Here is a 25,642-nt window from a genome sequence, read left to right as displayed (position 1 = left end):
GAAATGATGACTGACCTTGATATTCAGCACCTCAGAAGCAGATTTATGTTTAAATTACAGGCCCTGCTTGGTGAGGATGGTAATTTTCGATTTTCTACAAAGGTCTTTTATGCTGCATGCCTCCTGCAAGTGTTATTTTGGGATCTTCTCTCTTCCATCACACCTGCACCGGGCTGTCAGCAAAGCCAGCGCCACAGAGTCCTCTCCTGCATGGTGGCAGAGGGACAGGGTGCTGAGACAAAGGCAAACACTAATCTGCATTGAGCCTTAACGAAGTTAAATTTCACCTTAACTGCGGTGCTTCTGCTGTCTTTGTTGTGTGCCAGAGGCCTTTTTCCTAATTGAAAATGATGGCTCCCTGGGTGCCGGGGAGTCACATGGCAGCCTATTATTGCGGGATGTGTTATGTGCCCACTATATTTCACACACTGCCTGGAGAAATGCAGAGGGTTTTATTGGTATGAGGGACAGTCCCTCATTGGGTTGCTCTGCCTCGTGTGTACATCCTCAGTGCTGCTCATTTCCAATTTTATTAATGTCTGGGAGGTGGCAGAAAGGCTTCCGTACAGAAATTAGCAGAGGGAGCAGGGAGGAAAATATGCTGCTGACAGGCCTGCAGGGATGGATGCAGGCGCACCCGCTTACAGTCGCAGACACAGGTGTGCTTTAAATAAAGGGGAATGTCAGAGATACAGCCCCTCAACTTGTTTGGCCATGGAAAAATGAAAAAAAAAAGGAAATTCCTTTGTCCTTAAAAAAGGTTAATTTAATCTATCAAACCAGGGAGATCAATGAAAGTACAAAACCTCATGCAGTTTAGAAACTAAGTCAGTTTTAGAATGCAAGATAAGGCTAATGACAGAATAAATTACATCATGACCGTCAGGCAAGTGCTTTGTGACTAACGAGCTCCTGGGTAGGTGTCCCTGCCCCTGCAGCATCACAACTAGGCTGGATCCCCACCTGAATGGAGCTGGGCTGCAGGGCAGAGCTGGTGCTGGAGATGGAGGACACACATCTATACTGCTGCTATCCCATCCCATCCCATCTCATCCCACTGCTTTCTGTTCCATCCCATTCTGTTCCATCCCACTTCCACTTCATCCCATCCCATTCCATTCCATCCGACCCTGTTATGTCCCATCCCACACCAGTGCCCCAGGCAGGGCACTGTGAGTGACACATGCCTTGGATACTCACTTGGACTCCACTTCTTTGCATAATGAATGCCCATCAGAGCAGCTGCTGGCAGCCTGTTCCTCCCCACACCAGTTACCCCTCTCGCTTTCTTGCCCTCACCTAATGAGTATTAATTTAGAAGAAGTGAAGCAGTGTCTTTCGCAAATTGTCTTGGGCAAAATGTATGCTTAATTGATTGTGTGTTTCCAGAGCATGTTATTGTCCCATGCTCGTGGTAAATGGAAATGCAATGTTGTGACACCTCTCCAAATAAAGTTGTGAGAAATGCTCAAGAATATGCTTTTATGCCTTTAAATTTGAATAAATGATGGCTGGTTTCATGAAGGGCTCTTCTGTGAAGACCGAAGGGTTGAAGGAAAGATGACTTTGAATGTGCCTTCTCCAGAGCCACCTGATGTCAAACGAAAGTTTGGGCATTGTGTCATTTCTTCAATGCTTGTTATTTCTGCATTGCCAAACTTGTAGGACAGCATTGGAGTTAGGCCAGTTCCACGTGGAGAGCTGCCCGCTCAGCCCACAGCATCTTCTTCCCTCTTCTGCTGTAGATGTACACCTGGAGCTTTGGCTGCATATGATGGTAGTAATGATGATATATATATATGAATTCATGCATATACACATATGTTTACATTAGTAAATTAATTGGAAGGATTTGCCAACCTGTCCTCAGTCCTCCCATGGTGTGAAGATCCCTCATGAAGGCGCCCTGAGAGAACCCAAGCCTGGGTGCCTCCAAACAATTGGGCTGCTGTCCCCACTCCTGGGTCACCGTCTCTAAAAGTAGCAATGAAAAGGCCATCGATACATTCCAATGGCCTTCTCATCCTGTGTTTCAGTTGTTTGGCTGCCCTGTATTAAACAACTTGGGAGCCCAACGATTTATACACAAACAACTTGTGTTGTTTTTGCAGATCTGTTGCTTTTTTTCCTCCCTCGTAAAGGAGCATTTTTCTGCATGAGACATATTTAAAACTGAAAATAAAAATAACACATTAATCCTTTCCTTCCTCTGCCTCCCGGATGAGCAAAGCTGTTGGAGGAAACTCAAAACTGTTCCTTAATTTATGGAGAGTTGCAGGAGCCTAAATCAAGCTCAGAGACGATTATATCACAAATTTTCTGCGGAAGTTCAGGGAGAGCAGTTCTGCAAGATGTTGAAAGTGCTGAGTTGTTGACACTCCATCTGAATGGCCACGGGTGCCTCTTCACTCCAGGATTAGGGTAAAGAGAATTACAGTCTTCCCTCTGGAAAATGCTGCAGCACACGGTGTGCTGCCCTGGGACCCACAGAGCAGGAGGCAGCCCCTGGCAGTCATCCCCAGATTGGGTGCGGGAGCACTGCATCTTATTGCAGAGGACATGAGAGGAGCTGAGGATGTACCAGGGTTGTGCTGGTGGCTCCATGGCAGCTCTGGGGTGTGCGGCCTGCTGAAATACAGCTGGGGAACTGCAGCACTACATCTCATCTAAAAAATATCATTTGTGAAATGAAAACCCACGGCAAAGAGCTGATGGTGGCCCATTAGAATAATATGTAAATACTGGCCCCACTATTTAACTGTCACATGTTTTGATAGCCTTTATGAACTGAAAGGCAATTCTCTCCCCTAGTTGCATTATTATATAGCCTCATCAGAGGATAAACAGCCTCCTTGCCCCCAAACATTTTGCAATTTGCATTTAGATTGTTTGTTGCTGACGTTCAGAACAAGATACTTCCTAGCTTCGTCAAATAAAACCCGGCTGTCATTTAGCACAGCAGCAGTCAATTTATGTTCCTATTAATGCAGATCCCAGGCAATTATCTGGGGAGAGGTGGGGAAGATCTTAACGCATTGCCCCCCGCCCTGTGTCTGTTTGGTGTGTTGCTGAAGGCGCAGCTGCAGGGCACACGAACGCACCCACGAAGAAGAGCAGGTCAGTGTTCTGCTGCTGCTGCTGCTGTTAGGGGGAAATAAGAAGAGTGAGGTGTGGCTTGTAGGTCCTTTAGGTATCTCTGCATTGAAAGTGTCTTTTACTGTTGGAGCGAGTCAAAAGGAGGGCCACGAGGATGGTCAGAGGGAGCACCTCTCCTGTGAACACAGGCTAGGAGAGCTGGGCTTGTTCAGCCTGGAAAAGGGAAGTCTTTGGAGAGACCTCACTGCGGCCTTCCAGTACTTGAGGGGAGCTTATAAACAGGAGGGGAACTGACACTTTTACATGGGGAGGATGAGGGGGAAGCTGTGGTGCCCCATCCCTGCAGGTGCTCAAGGTCAGGTTGGATGGGGCCCTGGGCAGCCTGAGCTGGTGGGGGGCAGCCCTGCCCATGGCAGGGGTTGGGGATGACTGGGCTGTGAGCTCCCTTCCACCCCAAACCGTTCTGTGATCCATGATTCTATGAGTTCTTTGCCAAGCCAGGGATTCTGGTTTCTTTATATGGGCAGTGGAGTCTTACCAGAGTGGGGGCAAAGAGGGAAGCTTGTCCCCATGTGATAAAGTATACATGGGAGTGGGCTGAGCTGAGCTGTCCCTATATAGTATGGGATGGAGTCAGGACTAAAATGCCAGCCCCTGCCTGGTAGCCTGTCTCATACAGCTGATAAAAACCAAGCGGTGTTCTGAGGGTGGGGATACAACCCACACCCAGTAATTAGAAATACATCTGTAGCAGACTGGAAAGTTATTTTTGCTACATGAAAGGCTAGGAGGAGAGGACATGGCCCTCTCCAGACTGGATCACTGCTTGGCTCCCCTGCCAGGACAGCTCATTTATTTGGATTGGCAGCCACTCGCTAAGCCACACGTCTGCCAGGTCCACCATGTTGTAAGGAGCTGCTGATGTCAGGAGGAGCTCTTGGATGCGGGACAGCCCCGCAGATGTTGTCCAGGTGGTTCTGCTCTCCACAAGCATCTAGGAATGGCCAAGCCGCATAACAATTTACGATTATTATTTTTCTTTTGAAACATGGCTGGAATTGCCATTGCAGGAGCAAAGCACGAGGTGTGGGGGTGTTTTCCTCACATCTGAGGTCAGCGTTGATTTCTCAAGACCTGCTGAAAGAAGAACCAGAAGCAGGCTGTGTCTTCTGGTCAGGTAAATCTTACCATTACCTGGTCTTTACTGGGAGTTACCAGTGAAAGGAAGTGCTCCTTGTGAGCTTCCGTGCCACTTACTTATGTTGTTTGTTCACTTCGCCGTCTAATAAAGAGAGGAACCTCCTTCGAGTTGCCTTAATGTTTATTTTACTTAAAGAATCAGAAACACAGTCATTGTAGTTCATTTGTACTCATATCCGCCAACATTTCCTAAATCACGTTAACATTCATGTGTAACAAAAACATTTTCTGAGCTGTGCAAAGTTCAAAGGGATTGTTCAATTACTCGAGCACACTTCTAAAACAGCAAACCTGGCATTTTATGATCTGAGGCTGCCAGAGGGATTCTTCTCTTTGTTCCCCTGTTGTAGGAGATGCAGATCTCTTTCCCCTTTCCCTGGCATAACAGGTGGAAGTGAGACCACAGCACACATCAAGCCTCTCTCAGTCCAGGGCTTTCCAAGTGGCTCTGGGTCACTTTTCTGTATCACCGATCTGCGTTGTGTTCTGCACTTGTGCTCCTTGCATGGGAGTGATTTGTCCAAGAAGATTACTCAGCAACCCAAAGTGTGATGATATGCAGTAAACAGGGGCCAGAAACAGCTGTTATCAAACCAAATCCCCCCGGCAAATACTTTTCTTTGCAGGAGGTATGACTGCAAGGGTTGTTGCCCATTAGAAAAACAACATCTTCCTTGCAAAACATAATTTAAAGCGCTGATTTCATGACACAACATCTGCGTGTTTTCCTTTATCTTCTCACATATCAACTTTTGTTCTGTTAAGCACTCAAAGGTGGAAATCTGGACCCATTTTAGATCTGGCTAAACACAACAGGCAGCAACCAAGCCGTCATCCTGTTTCGTTTTTCTGCATGTAGTAAATACACCCATGGAACAGAATTTTAAGAGAACGTTAACCACTGTAAGCTGTCAGAAAAATCTCCTTGTATCTGGCAGAACTAACCCAGACTTTTCATTAGGATCGGTAAGACCCGTTCTGACATTTTCAAACATTTTCAACTTGCTAACTGTGCAGTCCTGTTTCAGGTGCAGTGACACTGGTTCTGATTTGGACCAAGCAGGTGGACAGATATGGCTCTATTCTCAAAGAAGTCTTTCCAGAAGACATTTCTTCAATCTCCTATTGGTTAAAAAAGGCAATTTCCTCTCATCAGTAACTAAACTTTTAGTGGCTGACTCGTTACAAACTGGAATACGAACAAATGCGGCAATGTTAAATATAAAAAGAAACACCCTGAAAATAATGCCTCCCTGTTTGAAGGTGCTATGCTTGGCCATGGACTGTGTTTCTGGGATCTGTTTGTTACGTGTGACAGCGAGAAGAAACTTATTTTTGCAGAGAACAAAGTCACAGAGCTGACCTTAAATTGGAACGTTCATGGCTATGGTTTTTGATATGTACTAGAAGACACGGCTTGAACGAAAACAAAACTTACACCTTCACATATGAAGTACTGTCAACGCAGTAACGATGCTCACCCACTGGGCCTCTTCCTTTTAATAAGATCATCTCCAGGTTACAGTGCTCCAACATGCTCCTAAATGACCACCACATGTTGGCTCTGGCCAACAGCCAAGGTACAGATACAGTTAAGAAAATTCTTTCATCAAGTTTCGTTCAGCAAGAGCTGAGCTCTTTTTAAGTACTCTCACAATTGCATTATTGAACTTTTCTCATTTTGCTTTGTAGGAATAACTGACTGAACTCGCTTTACACTTATTGCACCTTTAAGTCCCTGGTAGATGGAAGCTTATATTGCCTGATACGGTTTGTATTGTAGCTTGACCATTATAAGAAATCGAACAGTGTCCAAAACTGTACATTTCTACAGTAAGAAATCACATTTTGATAATGCTAATTACAGCCGCCACAGATCAGCTCTCATCTCCATAATGCAAAGACAGAGGAAAATGCCACGGTTCCTGCACAAGCTAGAACCTGCAGTGTTCTTCTTATTGCCATGAAAAAGTCAATTAAAATGACTCCTCTAGGAATTGCCTCCAATTCTGGAGTCATTCTCACTCTCACAGAACGCTGTGTTTCAGCGTGGGTCTTCAGACACTACAAACACACAGGAGAGAGCGCACGTGCGCACGGTGTATGGGCGCGCTGCTCCCAGGACATTTATCAGTGACCAAGCAGCTTTTTCTCTTTTCCTCTATGAAGCATGAGCAGTCTGATCTCGATCTTCAGGTACACTTCTAATTTCGTATGCTGAATGCAAATCTTGTTGCAGCCTCTCTGTTTAACCAAACCGAATCTTTAACAGTTAAAAAAAATAGCACCAGATGTATGAAAAAGAGGAAATGTCTGATCTAATAGGAATATATATAAAGTATAACAATTCTTACAGTAAAAAGGTACGTCATACAAAAAAGCAATGGGAAGTGATACTGAAGGACAAAAATCCATGCTGCATATAATAAGGGCAGAAGACAGGCAAAAGGGATTCCACTGGAATAACCACAGTTGGATGGCGGAGCTGTGCTTCCTCCAAGATCCGCCTGGCGGGAGCACCGGGACACAGCGTGTGACGGGGACTCTGAGCACTGACTCACCTACTGACAAACTCAGGCAGCATATCTCTGAGGTATATAGAAAGCATGACGTTAACGTGTTGGGCTCCTCGCTCTCTCTTGCATGACGACACGTGATTCTTTAGCCGGGGTTTTCTCCGCCCTCCCCACCCTCCTTTTCCCTCAGGAAAAACAAAATCCCAGTTTAAGAGCTTCCTAGCACACCTCCGTGAACTCTCAAATCCATCTTGCATAGGCCAGTAATAAGAACACTGCAGCTCTGACAAATAAGTTACAGCAATATAACAACTTTCCTCTTAATCTTTTTTTTTTTTTTTTAAAGATATTTTCTCTATAATTTACACAAAGGATTAACAGCCGGAGTTCAGGCTACGTACAGTCCGTGTGGGCGTCCTTTCAGTCCGTGATTCCAGGTGGAAGGCACTACTTCAACATACCACCGTATGCACCGCGCGATTCCAGAAGCACAGTGGAGTGCTGTGTCTCCAAAGTTGTGGACTGAAGGGCCTGGGGGAGTCTTTGGAAATAAAAATGGCAGTGGTTATCAGTCCAGTTTCCCTTTGCGGTCTCTTCTTGTGCTATGCAGTTTCCCCTGAAAGCTCCTCCAGTCCAGAGAGCGGCGATCCGTCCTCAGAAGCTCTCCACAAAGCTCCCGGGGAAGAGTCCCGTCCTGCCATTCCTCTGTAGCGTCCCTTTGTACCAGCCGTCCTCCCGCTTCTTGTGCACGAACACAATGTCACCCTCCTTCAGTTCGATCTCGGCCTCGCTCTGCGGCGGGTAGGGGACCACTACACGGTACCTTCAGAAACAGAAGGGCAAAGATCTCGTCGGACACACATCCACCCATCAGCTGCCCGAAGCCCACGCAGGGCTGACCCGGTCCACGAGTGTGCCTGTGCAGGCTCACTTCCTCAGGCCAGCGGCTCACCCAGGACAAACTTCCTTTGGATTTAAGGAAGACTGCCGTGGTTTGAGTCAGAGACATCACCTCGCTTCTCTCTTTTCCTCACTTCCTTTGAATCAGAAATTTTGAGGAAAAATGTGTTTGGAAACATCAGTAAGTCAGGCTTTTGCAAAGCAGTTGCATCTGATGCTGCTACGTTTTCTATCAAAGCTCAGTACCATGGGGAGTTTTCTGGCCAGCTTGACCGGTGGCTGTGCTTGGGACATGCCATAAAGCTGGATTGTGACAGCAGGATGTGTTGTCAGATGGCTGGAGTGACAGCCTTGCACGCTGCTGCATCCATGCCATCCCAAATTGGAATTGGCAGTGCTCTGGCCAGCTCCCCTCACTATCAGCAGAAACTAACTAAAGCACCTCACAGTTTTCTTCTTACCATGTGTCTTGCAAATGCACTTTAGGTCCCTCAGACCCAGAAGGGAAACTAAGTTGGAAAGATAAGAAATGACTTTCAAAACACTCTCTAAGCCAAGAGGGAGCCTTTACCCTGAGCCGCCTTCAGGGTTCTCTGGGAACTGGGCTTTCATGTGTCACTCCATTTACTCCATTGCAATGAAGCAGTGATGGTTCCCATACAGCTGTTCTGCTCTCAGCCTCATCATCCTGGGAACGCAGACTGGGCTCCTTTCACATCAGTGCACTGCTGTGCAGGGCTGGGAATGTATTTCTGCTGTATTCTTCTTCCTCACAGCACATACATTCACTGTTCTCTGGTATCTGATTAACAATCAATAACTGTCTTGCTAGTTGCAAAGTAATTAATATGGTAAGATAGTTAAAAGATGACAATTGATTATCTAAAGCCCATCTCCTGAGGATTTATATTTCCACAACCACTGGATGGCTTCTGATCCCTCAGTTGCTTTTTTAGCAGGCAAATATTTATTTAAAATAACACCTGTCATTTAGGACTGATTTCAACATGCACTGAAGGATCTGGAGCTCTCCCTGAAGCCATTCCTTTGGGGGAAGTTCTTTACAGTGAAAGTGGTGAGGTGCTGCCACAGGCTGCCTACAGAGTCTATGGATGTCCCATTGCTGGAGGTGTTCGAGCCCAGGCTGGATGGAGCCCTAGGCAGCCTGGTCTGGTATCAGACCTGGAAGTTGGTGGCCCTGCCTGGGGCAGGGGATTGGACCTTGATGATCCTTGGGGTCCCTCCCAAACCAAGCCATTCTATGATTCTATGATTCCTCTGAGATGATACCACAGCAGGGAGCTCTTGAGAAGCAACTGCTGATTTTCTTTGCAGACACTTTTTGGGTACATAGTGACCACTTTTCTGAAATTAGGGACCCCATTTTTTTTTGACATGACAGTAAAAATGTCAGATTTGGCTACGTGTTTGGACACCTTCCATTTGAAGTGGATGATCTGCTCTAAAACCTGACTACAGCCTTGTTAGCTTTACATGGCAACAAAGTCATGTAGAAAATAGTGCTCAAGCACCATCAAAAATCTGTTGGTCATCTCGGTCCCTTGGTCAATAAATCTAGTTGTCACTGCCTTTCTCTGTGGAAAGCAAATAGCAGAGGTTGAAAAGTGTGCTTCTGGCTGGCTGGCTGAGGGAAAATGGTCTATCACGCTATCATCTGTAGAATTGCTACATTTATATTATGAGGCTTCGCCAATTACAACCATTATGCAAATGAATGCACACATTATTTCAAACACTCTGCTGCAGTGTTGATTAATTAAATTATCAGAGTGGAACAATTTTAGCTAAGATGATGCCAAGTTTCAGATCTCCCGACTCTATGTACGATCACAATGCACTCGAACTGTGCTCCAGGATCCCAAAAGGCTTTGAGGAAGAAGAGGGATGGACCGAGACAGCAGCCGAGTGCTGCAGAGGCAGCCCCAGGCCATTTTGGCAGATGAGTTCAAAAATATAGAAGAAGGTTTTGTCTGGTGTAGGGTCACCCAACCAAGCTGGGACTGCCAACACCTCCTATCTCAAGTTCACACAGCCCTTCTTTTAAAGGCAGGGTGCACCTTAGGAGCAAGGAGTCACTACTCCCTAAATGGCTCACATGAGGAGGGAGGTGACCACGCACAGTAAGAATGTGCCCATCTTCATTAAAGGGATTCTCAGAGCATTTCCTTAGAGAGTTAAAGAAATAAATCTCAGCCACTGCCTCGCAAGATGAAGCACTTCTTCCCATTTAAGGAAACCCCAAGTGCTGTGGTTTAAATTCAATTAACTACGGTACTTCGTGGGATAACACTGGAGTGTTTTTGATAGAGTAACGAAATCTTAGATATAAATGCCTTGGAAATCAGTTAAGAAATCCTCCGTGAAGGACCAAAAAAGATGCCTGCATTTTTTTCCCTTGTGAGGTTTTAGAAGCAGTACCAGGCAGAGCCAGAACAATCAAGGTTGCAGCGAGCAGAAAAATGATCACACAGCCTGGCTGCCAGCAAGGGGCTCGCGGGCACCATAAATCGCTCCTGTCAGAGAGTGTGCTGCCACTCGAAGGCCTCCAGGTGGCATTTCAGCCTCGATTTTTTCCCCCAGAACTTCTGCAAATATACGTTGGTCGTATTTTTTTGGCAGAAGAGATCTTTTCCCTTCCCTCGCTCCCAAAAAGGCAGTCCAACGTTCTTCTTCCATTTATATCTCCGCTCTTTATTTCCCTTTTCGTCCCCTAGTCTTTGAGAAGCTATGATAACATTGCATGTTTTCTTACCCCAAACCGCCTCCTGACATTTTAGACGAATCTCAGAAACACCTCTGTTTTATCCATGTCACATTACATCTCTGAATTATGAACTTGTAGAAATGCTACGTAGCTGGGCTGATTACAAGTGAGGCGAGCACCTTCGTCTGTTGTTACTGATATTGGGTATTTTCTCCTGCAAACTGCATCTTCAGACAGTTGTTCCTTTTCCCAGCCTTCTAAGAAAGCCCCAGTCTGTGGCCCTATCGGTCAGACAACAGTGGTGTTCCTTCAGAAATTCACCTGCTCTTGGAGAAGTTCAAAATGCCCCCAGATGGCACATGTTTAGTAGAGGGTCAGAGGGCAGTGAAGTTAAAATCTCTGCTGGCTGATGCGCCAATTTGTATTAGCTTTGTGGGACATCAGCAGTTGCATTTCCCAGCAGTGGGCTTCTTTTCTATTTTAGTTCCAAGGCACAGATTCTATGCTGACTTTGCATCCCTGGATTGGGCACTTCAAACTCAGAGGGGATGATACAGTATGGGGAGGGTCCTCAGTGCCCAAGAGAAAATACATAAGGGGAGACTGGGAGCAGTGCCAGCAAGGATGGGTAACTGGTTTGCCTGGGCACTGGTGACTGGGGGAAGGTGAGGGATCAGAGAGCTGAGTAAGAAATGAAACCCATAGCTGTGTCCTTACAGCGCTTGTCCTTGCAGTCAGCTGTCCCATACAGCTCTCCCTTCACTATCACCGCTGACGTGTGCAAGGTGCAGCTAAAATTCTTGACCTCTTACATGATGGAGGTTCTGCTCATGTTGCCTTTAAAAAAGCAAGAGTGACTCAAGATGTCAGATACGTAGATGCATGAAGACACCTTGAAAGAGCAGGAACATTTCACAACCACACATCTGAGAGGAAGAAATAAGAGACTAAGATTGCCCATGACTTCATGTTGCTTGCTTTCAATTGAGCCTTCCATTACGTGATCATGTATTACTTTTCCTACAGGATGCCTGCCTCATTTAGTGCGCACAATGTCCTGCTCTGGATGCAAGTCAAGGTTCTGACATGGAAGAGATACGAGCTTGCTGAAGCTACCTCATCTTCTGCAGAGGCTGGGAGATGTCTGGTGAGTGACCCTAGAGATATTGGCAGAGAAGCACAGGTGTGAGGCACGTGGATTGTCTGACTGCTCCAGCTGCAAGGCCTCGTGCCACACTTTCCACAGAGTAAGCCTCATCTCATGCACTTCAGCTGCGTAGGAGTCAGTTGCCTGCTCTAAGCTGCTCATGCAGGCTGTCACTGTGAACAGACAGGCATGGAACAGTACTGATCAGAAGTCACCAGTAATTAAAAGCTGAGGAAAAGAAACAAAATACTGAGTATCTTCTCCCTGAGTAAATCTATATGTCCACTAGACAGAGCTACAGCGGCTGCAAAAATAGAAGTGCAACAAGGCAAATCAGTCCTGCAAAGCTAATCTCCAATCTGGACCCATTTACAGTGCTAGAGTTCGAAAACTTTATTCCAAGTTTCTGCTTGTAAAAATATTGCACTGAGGATAGGTTTCAGGAGTCCAGTGCTGTGAATTCAACAGATCCCTTGTGTGTTGGGATGTGACACCTGTGAGGGGATAGCTCATCTGTGACAATCGAGTATCCAGCCCAGATAACCACTGCTCCTGCTTATCAGTGGAGCTCTGTTTCTCCATCCTTTCATTGACCCATTGCAGAGACCTGCAAAGCACCTCTGCAAATTACAAGCCAGAACCCATTCATCTGCTCTGTTTGACAGTGTCTGAACCAGCAGACTCAGAAGAACAAACCTCATCTGGATCCTTCACCCTCTGCTGCAAGCACTGCGGGATTCAATTTCCGAGATGGCTGACCCCAGTTTCTCAACCTTGAGGCAAGCACCCAAGACAGAGGAGCACTTAACCGTGCGCATACATGTCACTGCTCAGTCAGAACATACTCCTAGGGTCATTTCTCTGGTATCACTTTTCAGGAAAGAAAAAAGCCCTTCCTTTGCTTTCCCTTTTGGCAAAGAAGATATACGTGCATGACAAAATTGAAGTCAATGAGCGTTAAGCACATGCTTGAATGCCTCCTTGAATGGGGAGCTCAATTTCTAATGTGGCAGTGATTTGCAGAAGGGATAGTTGGAAACCAGGAGGGGTCTATTTTAAAGGTCACACTCACTGCTCCTATCTAATTCTGCAGTGCTGCTGTGGTTACCACTTGTTCAAAGGCTCCCTGAAAACCATATAAACTCCAGGCAGATATGCCAGTCGTGACAGTAAGTCTGGATACAACTGCTTTATCAGACTATAACATGGCAGAATTAGTGCCAGTTACTATAAAAGAGTCAACAACGCGTGACATGTTTTACTCAGGTTTGCATCTGGGAACGGTGCCAGTCAGCTAGGGGAACATGACTCACACACATACACTCAGCTTTCCCATTTTGCTTTAATGTACAGTCATATTTTCTTGAAGGGGGTGGCAAGGCAAATGTTTTGCTTTGGTGCTGCTAGGCAGACGGCATACCCCTCTTCCACGTGAGCCACCGGTGTCAGGGGGATGGGGGTGAGTCTGTAGCTGCCTCATGGCATCCCTGCATGGGATCGGCTGTACCAGTCCGGTTTCTTGCACAACCAGCTGCTGGATGGAGCAGCTGTTGGCAAAGAGTGTGTGAGGCACATGCATCATGACAGGGTACTCACTTGACAGCCAGTCACTGCAACACAAAGTGACAAGGACACCACCTGGGAAATTTCTCCGCTCTGCTGCTCAGACTGTGGTATGCTTTACAACAGGGAACAGCAGAAGGAAAGTGGTTTTAAAAATGTACCGTGGGAAGCTACACTCAGAAGGCAGAGATGGACACTAACCATCCCAGCAACACAGTTAAATGTCAAAGGTAAATGACAGGGGAGGTAGGACCATTTTCCTTTCTGATGCAGCCACCCACAGCCAGGTTTTGAAAACATCAAATGGAGTAAGATACAGTATTGCTTTCCCTGCTTTCTCCATGTACAAAGAACGAACAGAATAAAAATTAGCAGCATTTCTATGATGGTGAAGCTCAGTTCACCTTCCTTTCTGACAGGCTGCACTCCCATGAAGGGCTGTGCTGTCAGGCAGCAGGACAGGCAATTCTCCTGTTAAAGCTGCAAGCAATTAGGGCTTGGTAACGCATCTCCTGTGCGATATGACCTGTGGTACGTCTGCTTGGTTTCCATCAGTAGCCTGGACATGGCAAGGGCCAGAGATGCAAGCCAACCCCTTTGTAAGAAGTAGCAGTGCTCTGCTGCCTGTGTGAGCCTCATTTTGAATGCTGTAAATATTAAGGAATGTGCTACTTCTTCCAACCTTCCAGCGTTCTGTCTCTGTGTGCACAGATGGGCGTTGGGAGATAGAAAGCCAAGTACAGCTAAGAGCACTGAAATGCTCTGCAGCTTTTTAAAATTTCAGCCAGCATCTGAATCTGTTTATCTAACCTTTTTTTTTTCTTCTTTTTTTTTCCCCCTTCCCTCCCTTTTCTTTCTCAGAGAATTGCTCCTACTGTGCAGATGAAATGCACCAAAATGCAAACAAGCAAAATGTGTAGCTGAGTGATGTTGAATGCGAGTTCCTCCACTGCCAGATGTGAAGAGAACAAGTGGTTTGAAAACTGTAATTTGTTTTTTTTTTTTAAAATAATTCGGTACTTCTGAGCAATTTGATGATTTAATGAGCACAGATGGATGTGGGATGAATTTCTAAGAGACAAGTGTTTAATGTATCTGCTCAGATTATTCTAGGACTAAGCATTATCCTTCCTAGTGCATGAAGGTAATTAATATTTCTCATTATGGCACGAAAAAACCCGTATGATCAGTTAAGGAATGCAGATACACCAATGATATGGAAGTTAATTCATAAATCAATTAGAGAATCTTGCCTGCTGTGTATAATTAGGGTTACTTCAATTATAGCTTATTTTCAGATTTAAGACTCGAGAATCAAAATGCTTAAAATGAGAGGAAGTTCCTTACCACCATATATTGCAGTTGGAAGTATTTGCACAGTTGTAGCAGTCTACATCTATTCTCTCCTCATTCCAGCAAGGCTGAGAGTGTCCCTCTGGTTCTATTCTGTTTCACTGCAGCTGCTTAAAATTGTCATTAGTTCAATGTTTCACTGTCAGGACCCCCCTGAGGTGAAATGAGAAATGTGTAGGATATGGGACCAGCCCTGGCATATTAAACAACGCGTCCAGACTCTTTTACATCAAAGCTTGGAAAGCAGCACCTCAATGGCCAGCTCCAAGGCACCAGGGAATGCTCTTACTGGTTTCTTTTCATGGCAATGTTTAACTAAAGGTGCAGCATTCCACTGATGTAGTTACACTGCTGCTGAATCTGGTTTGTATTGATTTAGCTTTTCTTATAGCATTAATCTAAACTGATGCAGACCAAATTAAGTGTGCCTAAATAGGGATTGGTTTTTCACTCTTTTCACTAAATTGGTTTTTTATGGATTTTAAAGACAAGAGACTACTGTGATAGTCTACTCTCAGTGCCTTCATTACAATGCTGAAGGACCTGTCTGCATTTATTTCTGCTTCCATTGTAATATCTGTGCTTAAAGTGCAGCATCTCTTTTAGACAGTACTCCCAATCCAGAATAAAAATATTCCCAAGCCTGTCCCTTCTGCAGTCTCTTACAGGTTGGTCCCAAGCCTGTTCCATAACAGATGAGATAGAGCTCTTTGTATCACTCCCCAAAAGCACGTGGTTTCAAATCTCCCATTGCTCTTAGTTTGCCCTGCACCCACTCGGATTTGCCTCAAATTTGGCTCTCACGGAATATGCTGTTACTCTGTGTTCTTCTATGAAAGAGTTGAATTAACTCTGTACCAATGGGTCTGCCCTCTTCATCACCGTCCTCCCACACCAGTCTTGCAAATAGCAGAAACTTCACATTGGACAGTGCAGGCCCATGGCCCAACTCATTTTTCTAGGGACTCCTGATCTAGAGTTACATTCAAAGCCAAGCAATGAATCAGTCTGCAACCTTCTTACTACCTGCCACTCAGTTGTGTACAGTTTGCCAAGCACAGCACTACGTGGTTCACAGGCTAGATGCCTCAGAAAAGTTTGTTACAGTGCCATTGTCACCTTCCCAGCCAAATGCCAAGCTGTATGCTGTGAAATACCATGTAAGGTTGGACTGTCCTGTGGTAGCCCTTCCTATGCCCTGCACACCTGCTCCATGACACTGACCAGATTCAGGGCCAGGCTGACTTTCCCTGTGCATTTCATTTTACCTCTTTCATACAATCACAGAAAAAACAGTTTCTTTCTGTTTCTTTCTGCAGCTACTGTTCCAAAGTTACCACGTGACAGCTCCATGAATTTATTAAAACACTGGGATCCCAAAGAGGTATTTGTCCACAGTATCTACTCTCTTTGGGCTGAGAAAGCATCCCTGTCCTCTCTACTTGAATGAGGGCTGTCGTGGCAAGGCGCTGCTGTCCAGAAACACGTTTTTAAATGAATGAAAATTAAACCTGCACTATGTGCCAGAAGGTTTTCAATGGGCATAGGCACAGCTGCTCACAGTCAATCTACAGAGCTGCAAAACTTTAACAACCCTTGAGCAAGTTAAATGTGCAGCCTTCCTCCAAATGCTCTCTGAGGATGCAGTGACCTCTGGAGATACGCAGCTTACCTTTCCCGAGGCAAAGGCTTGGGCTCTGGCCGAATAGCTGCCATGGAAGAGAGGGGCTGCCTGGCAGGAGAAGGGATGGAAAAATTCAAATCCAAGGAGCCTGTTTTTCTGTGCAGAGGCTCCAGCCCCATTGCTCCTTGCATTTCGCTCTCGATAGGGCATGAGCCTGCCCTGCCGTGGCTGGAGAGAGAGGAGAGCTCTGGTCCCACTGCCCCTTGGAGGACTCCTTCGATGGCCGCCTGTGGGTCGTGTGTGGGAGACACGGATGGTGGTGAGCGCGACTTCTTTTTTGTTGATGCTCCTGCTAGAAGTTTCAGCAGCCCGCTCTTCTTCTCCTTCTGCAAAGCAACAAAAGGAAACGTGGCCAGTGAGCAGATATCCCTCGTCCCTTTGCTCTCCTTTTGGAAAATCTCACTGTGTGGCAGGAAACTTCCCCAGGTTGCCTTATATACGGGTAGATTCAGGTAGAACTGAGCATTTGCTAATAAACATCTTACAAGTATATAAGTGCTGGACTTATTCAGCAGAATAAGGACCTATTATAGACAAACTCTATTTTTCTAAACATCTTACAAGTATATAAGTGCTGGACTTATTCAGCAGAATAAGGACCTATTATAGACAAACTCTATTTTTAAATCCACCCAAGCAGTGATCAGAAATACAGAAATACAGAAGAAATACTGCAAAGGTACAAACTTCCCATACAGAGGAGGAGGCAACCAGACTGCTGCTCTCTCTTTCCAGGAACTCCTGTTGTCCAATAGAGAAACTCCCTCAAAGTAACACAGCAGGTGCTATGCTGAAAAAACACCAGTGGGATAGCAAGAGAACCGCTCATCATGGCTGCCTCATTTGCTGCTTGCCATTTTACTGCTCGATACAGACTTATTGCAGGGAGGAGGGAGGCATGAAACAGTGTTTTTATACTACTTTCCAGGCCCTGCTTCTCTCCTCATCCTACATCACACTGCTTCTACCCACACCTCCCTTCCAGAGGTAGGTCACCTCTCCTTTAGTTTTAAGGTGCAACTGTTGCCTTATGGTTGAATACAGACTGCAACGTTCACACTTGGCAACCACAATGTCAGTGCACGTGTAGTTTCAAAGTTCTGCTGTGGTTTCTGATGCAGAGTAAAGCAAACAAATTAAAAGCACTCTTTCAGTTAATGTGGAAATAAAGCTCAGAGTCTTTTACTGAAGAAATGCAATGGACTTTGCATGTTTTGTAACAGCGTGAGAAATTCTGCTCTGTGTCCATCTTAAGCACGCACAAATATAGGGAGGGAAAAACAAGCCCAGCAAACACAGTACTGATGGAACAGAATGATCTCTCCATCTCTGAGCAGGAAAGCTCTTTGGAAATACAAGCCAGCAATTCATTTGTTTGTAGACAAAATGTCCCATGCGAGGTTTAAAACAATGTTCATTTATGTGCTGAGTGCTGAAGTTATTTCTCAAAGCAGCTTTAAAGAATCGGAGGACTACAGCGAAATAAATATAAGCTTTTAGAAGACTCTCAGAGTAGTAAATCTACTTGCAAATGTACTCAGAATATCCGATGTCTCTGCTGCTGAAAGTTCTTGCTTGCACTCTTTATTGTCATGGACTCGTCAGAAAGCAGAAGTCCCTCAGATGTTAAGATCTGTACACGCCAAAATAAAGCACGGTTGTTCTTACCATATCCAGTGATTTCTGAAGAGTAGAGTCTAAACTATGCTTCCAGGTGCCAGTCTCCTGGACCCACTGTAACTATTAAGGTCTTTTGTCACTTACGGGTTACTTTATAGATTAAGGGACTCGTCCTGCCAAGATGTTCACCCAGGCACAATCTGCGGGAGCGAAGGGAGGGCTGTATGGCACCAATGGGTCAAAGCCACCAACTTCATTCCCCTGGGTGTAGCAGAGGAGAAGACCGAGTGCCCCTGAGAAACATCTCTTCTCCCTGACCAGGAGGAAGAACTCCTCTGTGATTGATGGAACTCACTTGAAGAACCAGAAAACATTTCAGCATTTCTTTTCACTTTCTGATTAAGAAATATTGCTGCTGTCATCATTAAATCAAATTGTAAAGCTCTTCAGAAAATTGAGAACCTCTTCTTTCCCCGTGGCTCGCTGAAACAATAGCTCGAATGATCCCAGCATACTGTGTCAATACGCATTTGAAGGTGTCTAAAGGTCAGTGACAGAACACAATAGCCATTGTGGGGCCCTGGAGAAATGGCTATTGTGCAGCAGTGAGCACTTCAAGACTCTTTAATTGGCAGCTTTGCACATGCAAAGTAACTACACGAACTAAAGCCCTGTATAATGAACAATTAATATTCCTATGTGGTAGCAGCTTTTCTAATTTTTGCTTCTAATTTAAATACCTTGGGCAATTTTCATTTGAAAAACCTTGGATGACTTAGGCATCCAAGGCACGGAAGCCAAAATCTTTGGAAAGAAGGAAATACACACATTCACAACCATCTGTGCATTAAGAAGCAGACGAGTCTGACAGTCAGCTAATTTTGTTTACAGGAACAGCTCCCACCCTACAAGGTTACTCCTGACATAAATTTCTGCACTGAAGCTGCTGTCCCTCAGACAGCAGAGAGCTATAATGAACTGACTGAGGTACCCCTTGTTCTACTTTAACAAAAGGGAAAAACAAAGAATTGATTTTTAGGCTCCTCGTAGTGAACTGTGCATCTTACTCAACTTTTGAGACGTAGATCTGTGACCTTTAAAGAGCTGAGATGTTGCACTTCATTTGCTAAGCCGAGTCAAAAGACCCAGAAGTCCCCTTGTGGCCTTGGGGGAGATGTTTGGAGGTGAACAAATACAGAACGCCTTGGGTGCCTGGAGTGTAGATATTGCATCCAGCTCTCCCTCCCTTTGAGTCTGCCAGATGTTCCCAGCATCTTCTGGTACTGCAGTGCCAGACTCTCTGCTGATGCTGCTCAGAGTAAACCAAGGACTGCTTGGAGCTGATGATTTGCTGTGATGTCTCTCATGAGAAACACATTGGTTTTGAACTTTCTACAATCAGTAGTTCAACCTAAAACCCATCAGGCCTCCTCTCATCTGTAAACGGTCCTAAGTTAAGACTCCTTGTGCTGTGGGAATTCATTAGTGCTCCAATGCTGCGTAGTCACACATTTCTTTGAGAGCAACCAGTCGTTTTCCATGGCTTTAACAGCCAAAAAAAAAAAAGGGGAATTTGGAGCCGAATCTTAAAATGCAATCCCAGTAATGATTTATTCCAAGTGTCCAAGTATTATGAATTCATTTAATATTTAGTATAATAGCAACCATCCTTCATAAGAAATTAATTTAATATTTATATGGCTGTCCAAGACAGTCCTTTCTGCAGCAGTTCACCGTAAATCAGCTAAGCACTAATGGGCTGTACAGAAATGCTCACCGATTGGTTTCAGACGCCGCGGGTTTTGAAAAGGGAGAAGTTTACAGAGGACGTTTCTGATGACTGTAAGGAATTACGTTTGTGAACAACAAAAAAGATGCCTTCCCTTCTCCATTCATGGGCTGCTGTTCTGTTGCTTTCTAGGAAATCTGTAATCTACTGAAGCAGCTGTGTAATTATTGAGTTTTCTTTGTCTGGTAGCTACGTTTCCAATTGACTGCAAACTGTGTTTGACGTCCCTGCCTCCTGAACCCACCAAGGTCAGACCTTTGCATCTCTGTTGATAGATGGGTTCACAGTCCTAACGGCACTTCTCCCATCTCCTGGCTACTGCCCACATGTCCAACTGAATTTAAATCATCACCTTTGTGTTGTGCAGGTTTTATTCTACGAGGTTCACAGTCAAAACTTCCAAGCCATTAATTTTGTAAGGATCAATACCTTCTTTTAAAAAAAGAGAAAGAACGAAATGAATCCCAGGCTGTTTCTAGTTAAGAAAAAAAAAAAAAAGGACTGTGAACACAGTATATATAGGTCAGAATTTCTTACTTCCCTGACAAAGTCTAAGCTCAAGACTGTTCCTATGGTGTAGCATGAAGGAATCTCAGAGGCAATCAGTCTCTGGCAACACACGAAGGGATAGGCAACACTTCCGTGACCCTGAAGCATACATTTAGGAAGCCATCACTTAGACAGGTGCAAGCTCCCCTTGATATTTTGCTGTGGGAACATTTTGAAAAGTGAATACAGTCTGAGCTTAAGAAACCATGAAAGACTAGATCAAAATTAAAGTCTCAGATATGTAAATGTTGAAATATTTTGCTTCACAGTAATTGGGGATGATTTTTCCCCTCATTAATAACCCCACTTGAAGATAATAACCAGCTCTTCTTTCAGCTTCAGAGATGAGATGAGCACAGAATGCAGCTACTTCGTTGATGACTGAGTGATACAGAGTCCCATATCTGCAAAGTAATAATCATGCTGTAATCCAAACACCAATTATACATACTGGTTTTATTAATATAGATATTTTCTTTTTTTTTTCTCCCCAAACCACCCAAATAAATAGAAAATTCTGTTTTAGGTGTTTTTTTTTTTTTTTTTTTTTTTTTTCTTTTCATCAGCAGCTCCTAATACTCCATTTCATACCTATCTAGGTTTATTAAATAAATTAGGAGACCTTACTGCAGCTGATAGAAAATCTGGTTCCAGCCATTGAAAAGAGGCAATTTCTCATGCAACGCCAGCTACATCAAAAGATAACAGAGCCAGAGGGAGAAAAAAGGTTTCATTTAAAAATAAAGAAAAAAGAAACAAAAGTGCTTAAATGCTGCCCTGAGCACCGAAGAACAAATGAGGAACTCACCAATCAGTCAGTACCCCTCAACCACCACTTTCATTGCTTATTTAACTCGGCCAGTACTGGTTCCAGTAAATTTAAGTTAGTGTTGGGAGAGCAGTATGTTTTTACTCCAAGTCTAACTTGGTTACTGGTGATTGATGCTTGGATTAAAAGGGTAGGGAGTCCTTTGAACTATGTAGTTTAAGGAGAAAGCTATTTGGCTTTGTAAAATCCATAAAATGATTTGAGATTTTGATAATTATTTAAAAACCAAACTGGCACCATCTCAAATGAAAACCTCATGTTTGTGAAGTCTTTGGATGCAGATTCACCATTTGTCATCATTTCTGATGAGGCACAAGTGATATGCTGAACAAGACAACAGTAATTACTTCTAAGTAATTACTTTTAAATAATTACTGTTCAGCAATTACTAGACAAGCATTGCTGCTTTTAAGGGCTAGTTTTGTATAGTATATTATGTGGAAATATGAGGACTCTTGTGAAAGTAACACCTCCTGTTCTATTATGTTGGCCCATGACATCAGATGTTGGTGGTATGGCAGTAGAGGCTGAACCTTCCCATTAAATTCTGTAACACTTTGTTGCTGTGTGGCAGATGGAAGCAGAGGGGCACTCTGACACAATGGCATCTGACGTGGAAGTGCAGATGAAGCAAAGGTGTGTTACTGAATTCCTCCATGCAGAGAAAATGGCACCCATTGACATTTGTCAGCTCTTGCTCAGCATTTATGGAAACAAACGGTGGATGTCAGCACACTGAATATTGGACTGCACTGACAACATTTTCCTAACAGTGAAGTTATCATAGCAGCTGTGAAGCAGTGGGTCACCTCCACTGGTGCAGATTTTTAAAAGTGTGGCATGCAAGCTCTTGCTCAAAACTGGCAAAAAGGCATAGCTACTGCTAGTGACTGTGTTGAAAAATAGTGTTTTGTAGCTGAGAATGTGCTCTACTAAATAGTGTTATTGTGCTCTTTGTATCTGTTGTAGTTTCCATGGAAATAAATAGGAGGCATTACTGTCATGGCAATCTATGTGTCCGTAGAATACATAGTTTTTAATGGAGACAACTAACTCTGGCCAGAAGTCTATTATACTCTCAGTATGTAAACATACTAAGGAACAAAAAGAATTCATTATATCATTAGTTTTTAAATTCCAGCAATTCCAGTAACATATGTACATTTGCATATGCACAGTTATATTAGACTTATGGTCACTGACTTGTAAAATAACTAACCACAGAACTAATAACTAATATAACTAATAACTAATAACTAAAATAACTAATCACAGAATTGTTGGGGTTGGAGGGGATCTCTGGAGATCATCAAGTCCAACCCTCTGTGCTAAAGCACATTACCTACAGCAGGTTGCAGATGAAAGCATCCAGGCGGGTTTTGAATATCTCCAAAGAAGCAGACTTCACAACCTCTCTGGGCAGCCTGTTCCAGTGCTCTTCACCCTCACAGTAAATAAGTTTTTCCTCATGTTAGTATTAAACTTCCTGTATTCCAACTTGTGCCCACTGCCTCTTGTTCTGGCACTGGGCACCACTGAAAAGAGCCTGGTCCCATCTGCTTGACTCCCGCCCTGTAGATATTCTTAAGTGTTGATAAGTAAGACCTCACAGGGCATTTCAAATGTTTCAAAAACCAAACTGCAGAAGTAAATAAGTTCAGTACAGAAAAGCACACAGGCACTTAATCATGTGCTTTTGCTGAATTGAGCTGGATGCAAGGCTCTACAGAGTACTAAAAGAGATACAGGGGGAATCTAAAAATATATTTGAATATTCAAGCTGTATGGAATGTTAGATCTTTTAAACACTGGAGCAAAGTTAAAGACTAATCAGGGAGAAAAAAAGCTGGAATGGAAGCAGAGAGACTCAGCTATCAGTGGGCTTCCTGGGGTCTACTGCATTCTTAACAGGCAGAAGGCAGAAGGAAAAACTACCAGTACTTTAAAACTGTTTATGGTGAATGAGAGACAGCTCATTTGCTGAACTGATATCACCTTTTTCTTCTGTGATTGATGGAGAGAGAAGCTGATGGATTATTATCATTTCTTAATTTCATTGCTTTTCCTCATCTGTTACGTAGGGAATAGTTGATGGTTATGAGAAGGGTGGAAAGTTTTAAGATATGCAACTTATTCCATGCCCTGATTACAGTTTGTGATTTTATTTTTGTGGAAAATGCTGAGAGAGAGCACCAGGGGACTGAAAACTCCTCAATAACTTGATAAAGTTACTCAAAATTGTGTGGTGATAAAGTGAAATATGATAACACCGAGGAAAGTGATGAAACTATGGTAGTAGCCAAGTCCATGGCAACATTTACACTTATTTACAAGCAGCCAGTATGTCTGGAAGTAACCGCAAACTCAGATGGATGTGTTTTAATCCTGAGTTTCGTCCATCTCTTCACTTCAAGTGTGAGCAACTTCTCTGGGAGCTCAAAGCAAGGGAGTAGACGTGATATTTTTGCCCATTTCTGGTATTCATTTCTTTTTCCCACTCAACAATCCAACACAACTATTAGTTCATGCTCAGTCTCACAAGGATTCCTCATCTTGTATTTCTAGAAGGAAAACCTAGCCCATTGGAGATGACTTGGGAACAGATCGGTTGTTTCTCACAATGCAGGAATGATTTAGGATGCTCTGGAAGACTAACTGTAGTTTCTAGAGTATTGGACAGATGGACAGAGTACGAGCACCTTTCTGAAAAATCAGGCTCATTTATTCATGCTAGAGGAAAATCTATCACAGCTTCACTGACAACACAGGATTCTGAAATGAGAAAAAGATGTATAAACACAGTAAATGGTAGACTGCATAGAATTAGTGTTTTTAAATGTGATGAGTTAGACTGACAGGTTAGTTTGCTGCTCCTTGTCTCTTGTAAGGAAATGAAAAAGATTCATTGGTTTTGGGGAGGACCAGGAGCAACACACATTTTGCAGAAAGCCAGAGGAAGCTCACTCACCAAACACTTGAATGAAAGAGAACCAATGACAGAATTCAGGATGTGCTTTGACATACTCCAATCTCACACATACTTAGCTCTGGCTCTCCCCATTCACAAAGAATGGATTTCATTTCAGAAACAAGCAGTTAAGATCACACGGTCTTGCTCTGTAATCTTATTAAATAAGAGACAAGTGAGATTTGTATTTTTATGGAAAGCAGAAACATGTGGGTAAACGGTTTGGATTAGTGGAGGTCATCTTGTCCCTTGTCACTGACGAGTCTATTCCCACTTGGTTGATATGTTGCAGCAGCCGTGCCACCTCAGGCTGTAATTTCAGCACTTCCAACGAGCTAAATAGTTTGGGGTGGTTGGCACTCAGAGGGAAGATTGCTTGTGGAAAATTTAGGCATCACAGCAGGTATATTTTTCTCTCAAAATCAATTCCCCACAGAAGGGAAAAAGGGTTGCCTGTGAACAATAAAAAATTGGCAGGATCTGTGTGTACCAGACACTGAAGTACATTACAGTGAAATAATTCCTACAAACAATTCACCAGTTCATAAAAGATGCATTTATCTAGAGATTGAGGACACAGCTGAGACTGACAGAACTTATCACAGCCACATGGACTCTGGCCCAGAGGCTACAAATGCAGAAGCTCCTATTGACTGGGCAATGTATTTCTGAGAATTAGTGCTAGGCTTTGCAGTGCTTGGGTGAGAGGTAGGAAGGAGGGCCCTGATGGCTCCCAGGTGATCTGACATTGCAGAAGGGGTTTTGGACACAATCATAAGCCGTGAACACGAACATTTCTCTCTTTAAAATTTGCCCTCCAGTTTTGGCAGCTCCCACAGCATCAAACTGGAGTATCCAAAAGCACTATTCTTAGTGCATTTGCCTCTGCTTCCTCCTGCCCTCATGAACATCCTTTAAGTGAATGCCCTTTAAAAAATGAAGACAGAAACCTAGAATCCTTTTGAAGGATTAAAAAGTGGCTGTCAATGTCAGAAGGATGCCCAGGCATGTAAATGACAATTTCTTTGATGAAGCAACCAAGGCATTGTAGCTTTCCAAATGTCACAACACTTGGGTTGTAATCACTACTAAAGCTCTGTGATAGCAAAAAGCTTGCTAGAAGCTGCTTAACACCAGGCAGAACTTGTTACAGCAGCATCCTCTCTTCGGCAACAATCAGGCTTCACCTTTCTTCCCAGTTTTTAGTCTTCTTGCTACTTAAAAAATAAAAATGGAACTATCAAAGACAATTTGATAAAAAAAAAAAAAAAAAAGTAATAGCCTTATGCCAAAGTCCGGACTTAAAAAGAATAAAACTCTCTTTTCTTACATTAAAGATCAGAGCAAGAAGGACCATCAATGAAAAAAACTCAGACTGCTATAAACCAAACAGAACAACCAGGATGCAAGTAGGAAAGGGGAGTTCATAGCTCGATGGCCTTTTTCTCTTTTTGTGCTAAGTTCATTCTGTTTCATTCTACCATCCATCCTATCCTTTCCTTTGTCTGTTTTACCCAGGTCTTCTTCCACGACACATGACCTACAAGTATGACCACGTAATTAAATACAATTGAGTTAAACTGCTAGGCAATGAGGCAATGATGTCTGCTCGGTGTTCTTACATGTGACCAGTGCACAAATAAGCAGCAACAGTAACAGGCACACAGCACATTCCTCTTTGCTCTAACAACCAGTTGCCTGAT

The 25,642-nt window shown here is 43.9% G+C and overlaps 1 protein-coding gene across 1 annotated transcript in view; it reads right to left on the bottom strand.

Moving 5' to 3' along the window:
* Window positions 1–4,399: 4,399 nt before the first annotated feature.
* Window positions 4,400–25,642, bottom strand: part of SH3RF3 (SH3 domain containing ring finger 3) — a 232,187-nt gene continuing 210,944 nt past the window's right edge. Inside the window, exons 9-10 of the mRNA XM_052705663.1 lie at window positions 16,173–16,510; window positions 4,400–7,635 (exon numbers count right to left, since the gene is read on the bottom strand). Of these exons, the coding sequence (XP_052561623.1) occupies window positions 7,467–7,635; window positions 16,173–16,510 (507 nt within the window). The 3' untranslated portion in view covers window positions 4,400–7,466. The remainder of the gene's footprint in view (window positions 7,636–16,172; window positions 16,511–25,642) is intronic.

Source organism: Tympanuchus pallidicinctus, unplaced genomic scaffold (assembly GCF_026119805.1).
Source record: "Tympanuchus pallidicinctus isolate F22 unplaced genomic scaffold, pur_lepc_1.0 scaffold6, whole genome shotgun sequence".
In the NCBI taxonomy this organism is placed as follows: Eukaryota; Metazoa; Chordata; class Aves; order Galliformes; family Phasianidae; genus Tympanuchus; species Tympanuchus pallidicinctus.
The sequence above is the reverse complement of the archived record's forward strand: the minus strand, read 5'-3'. Positions and strand labels throughout refer to the sequence as shown.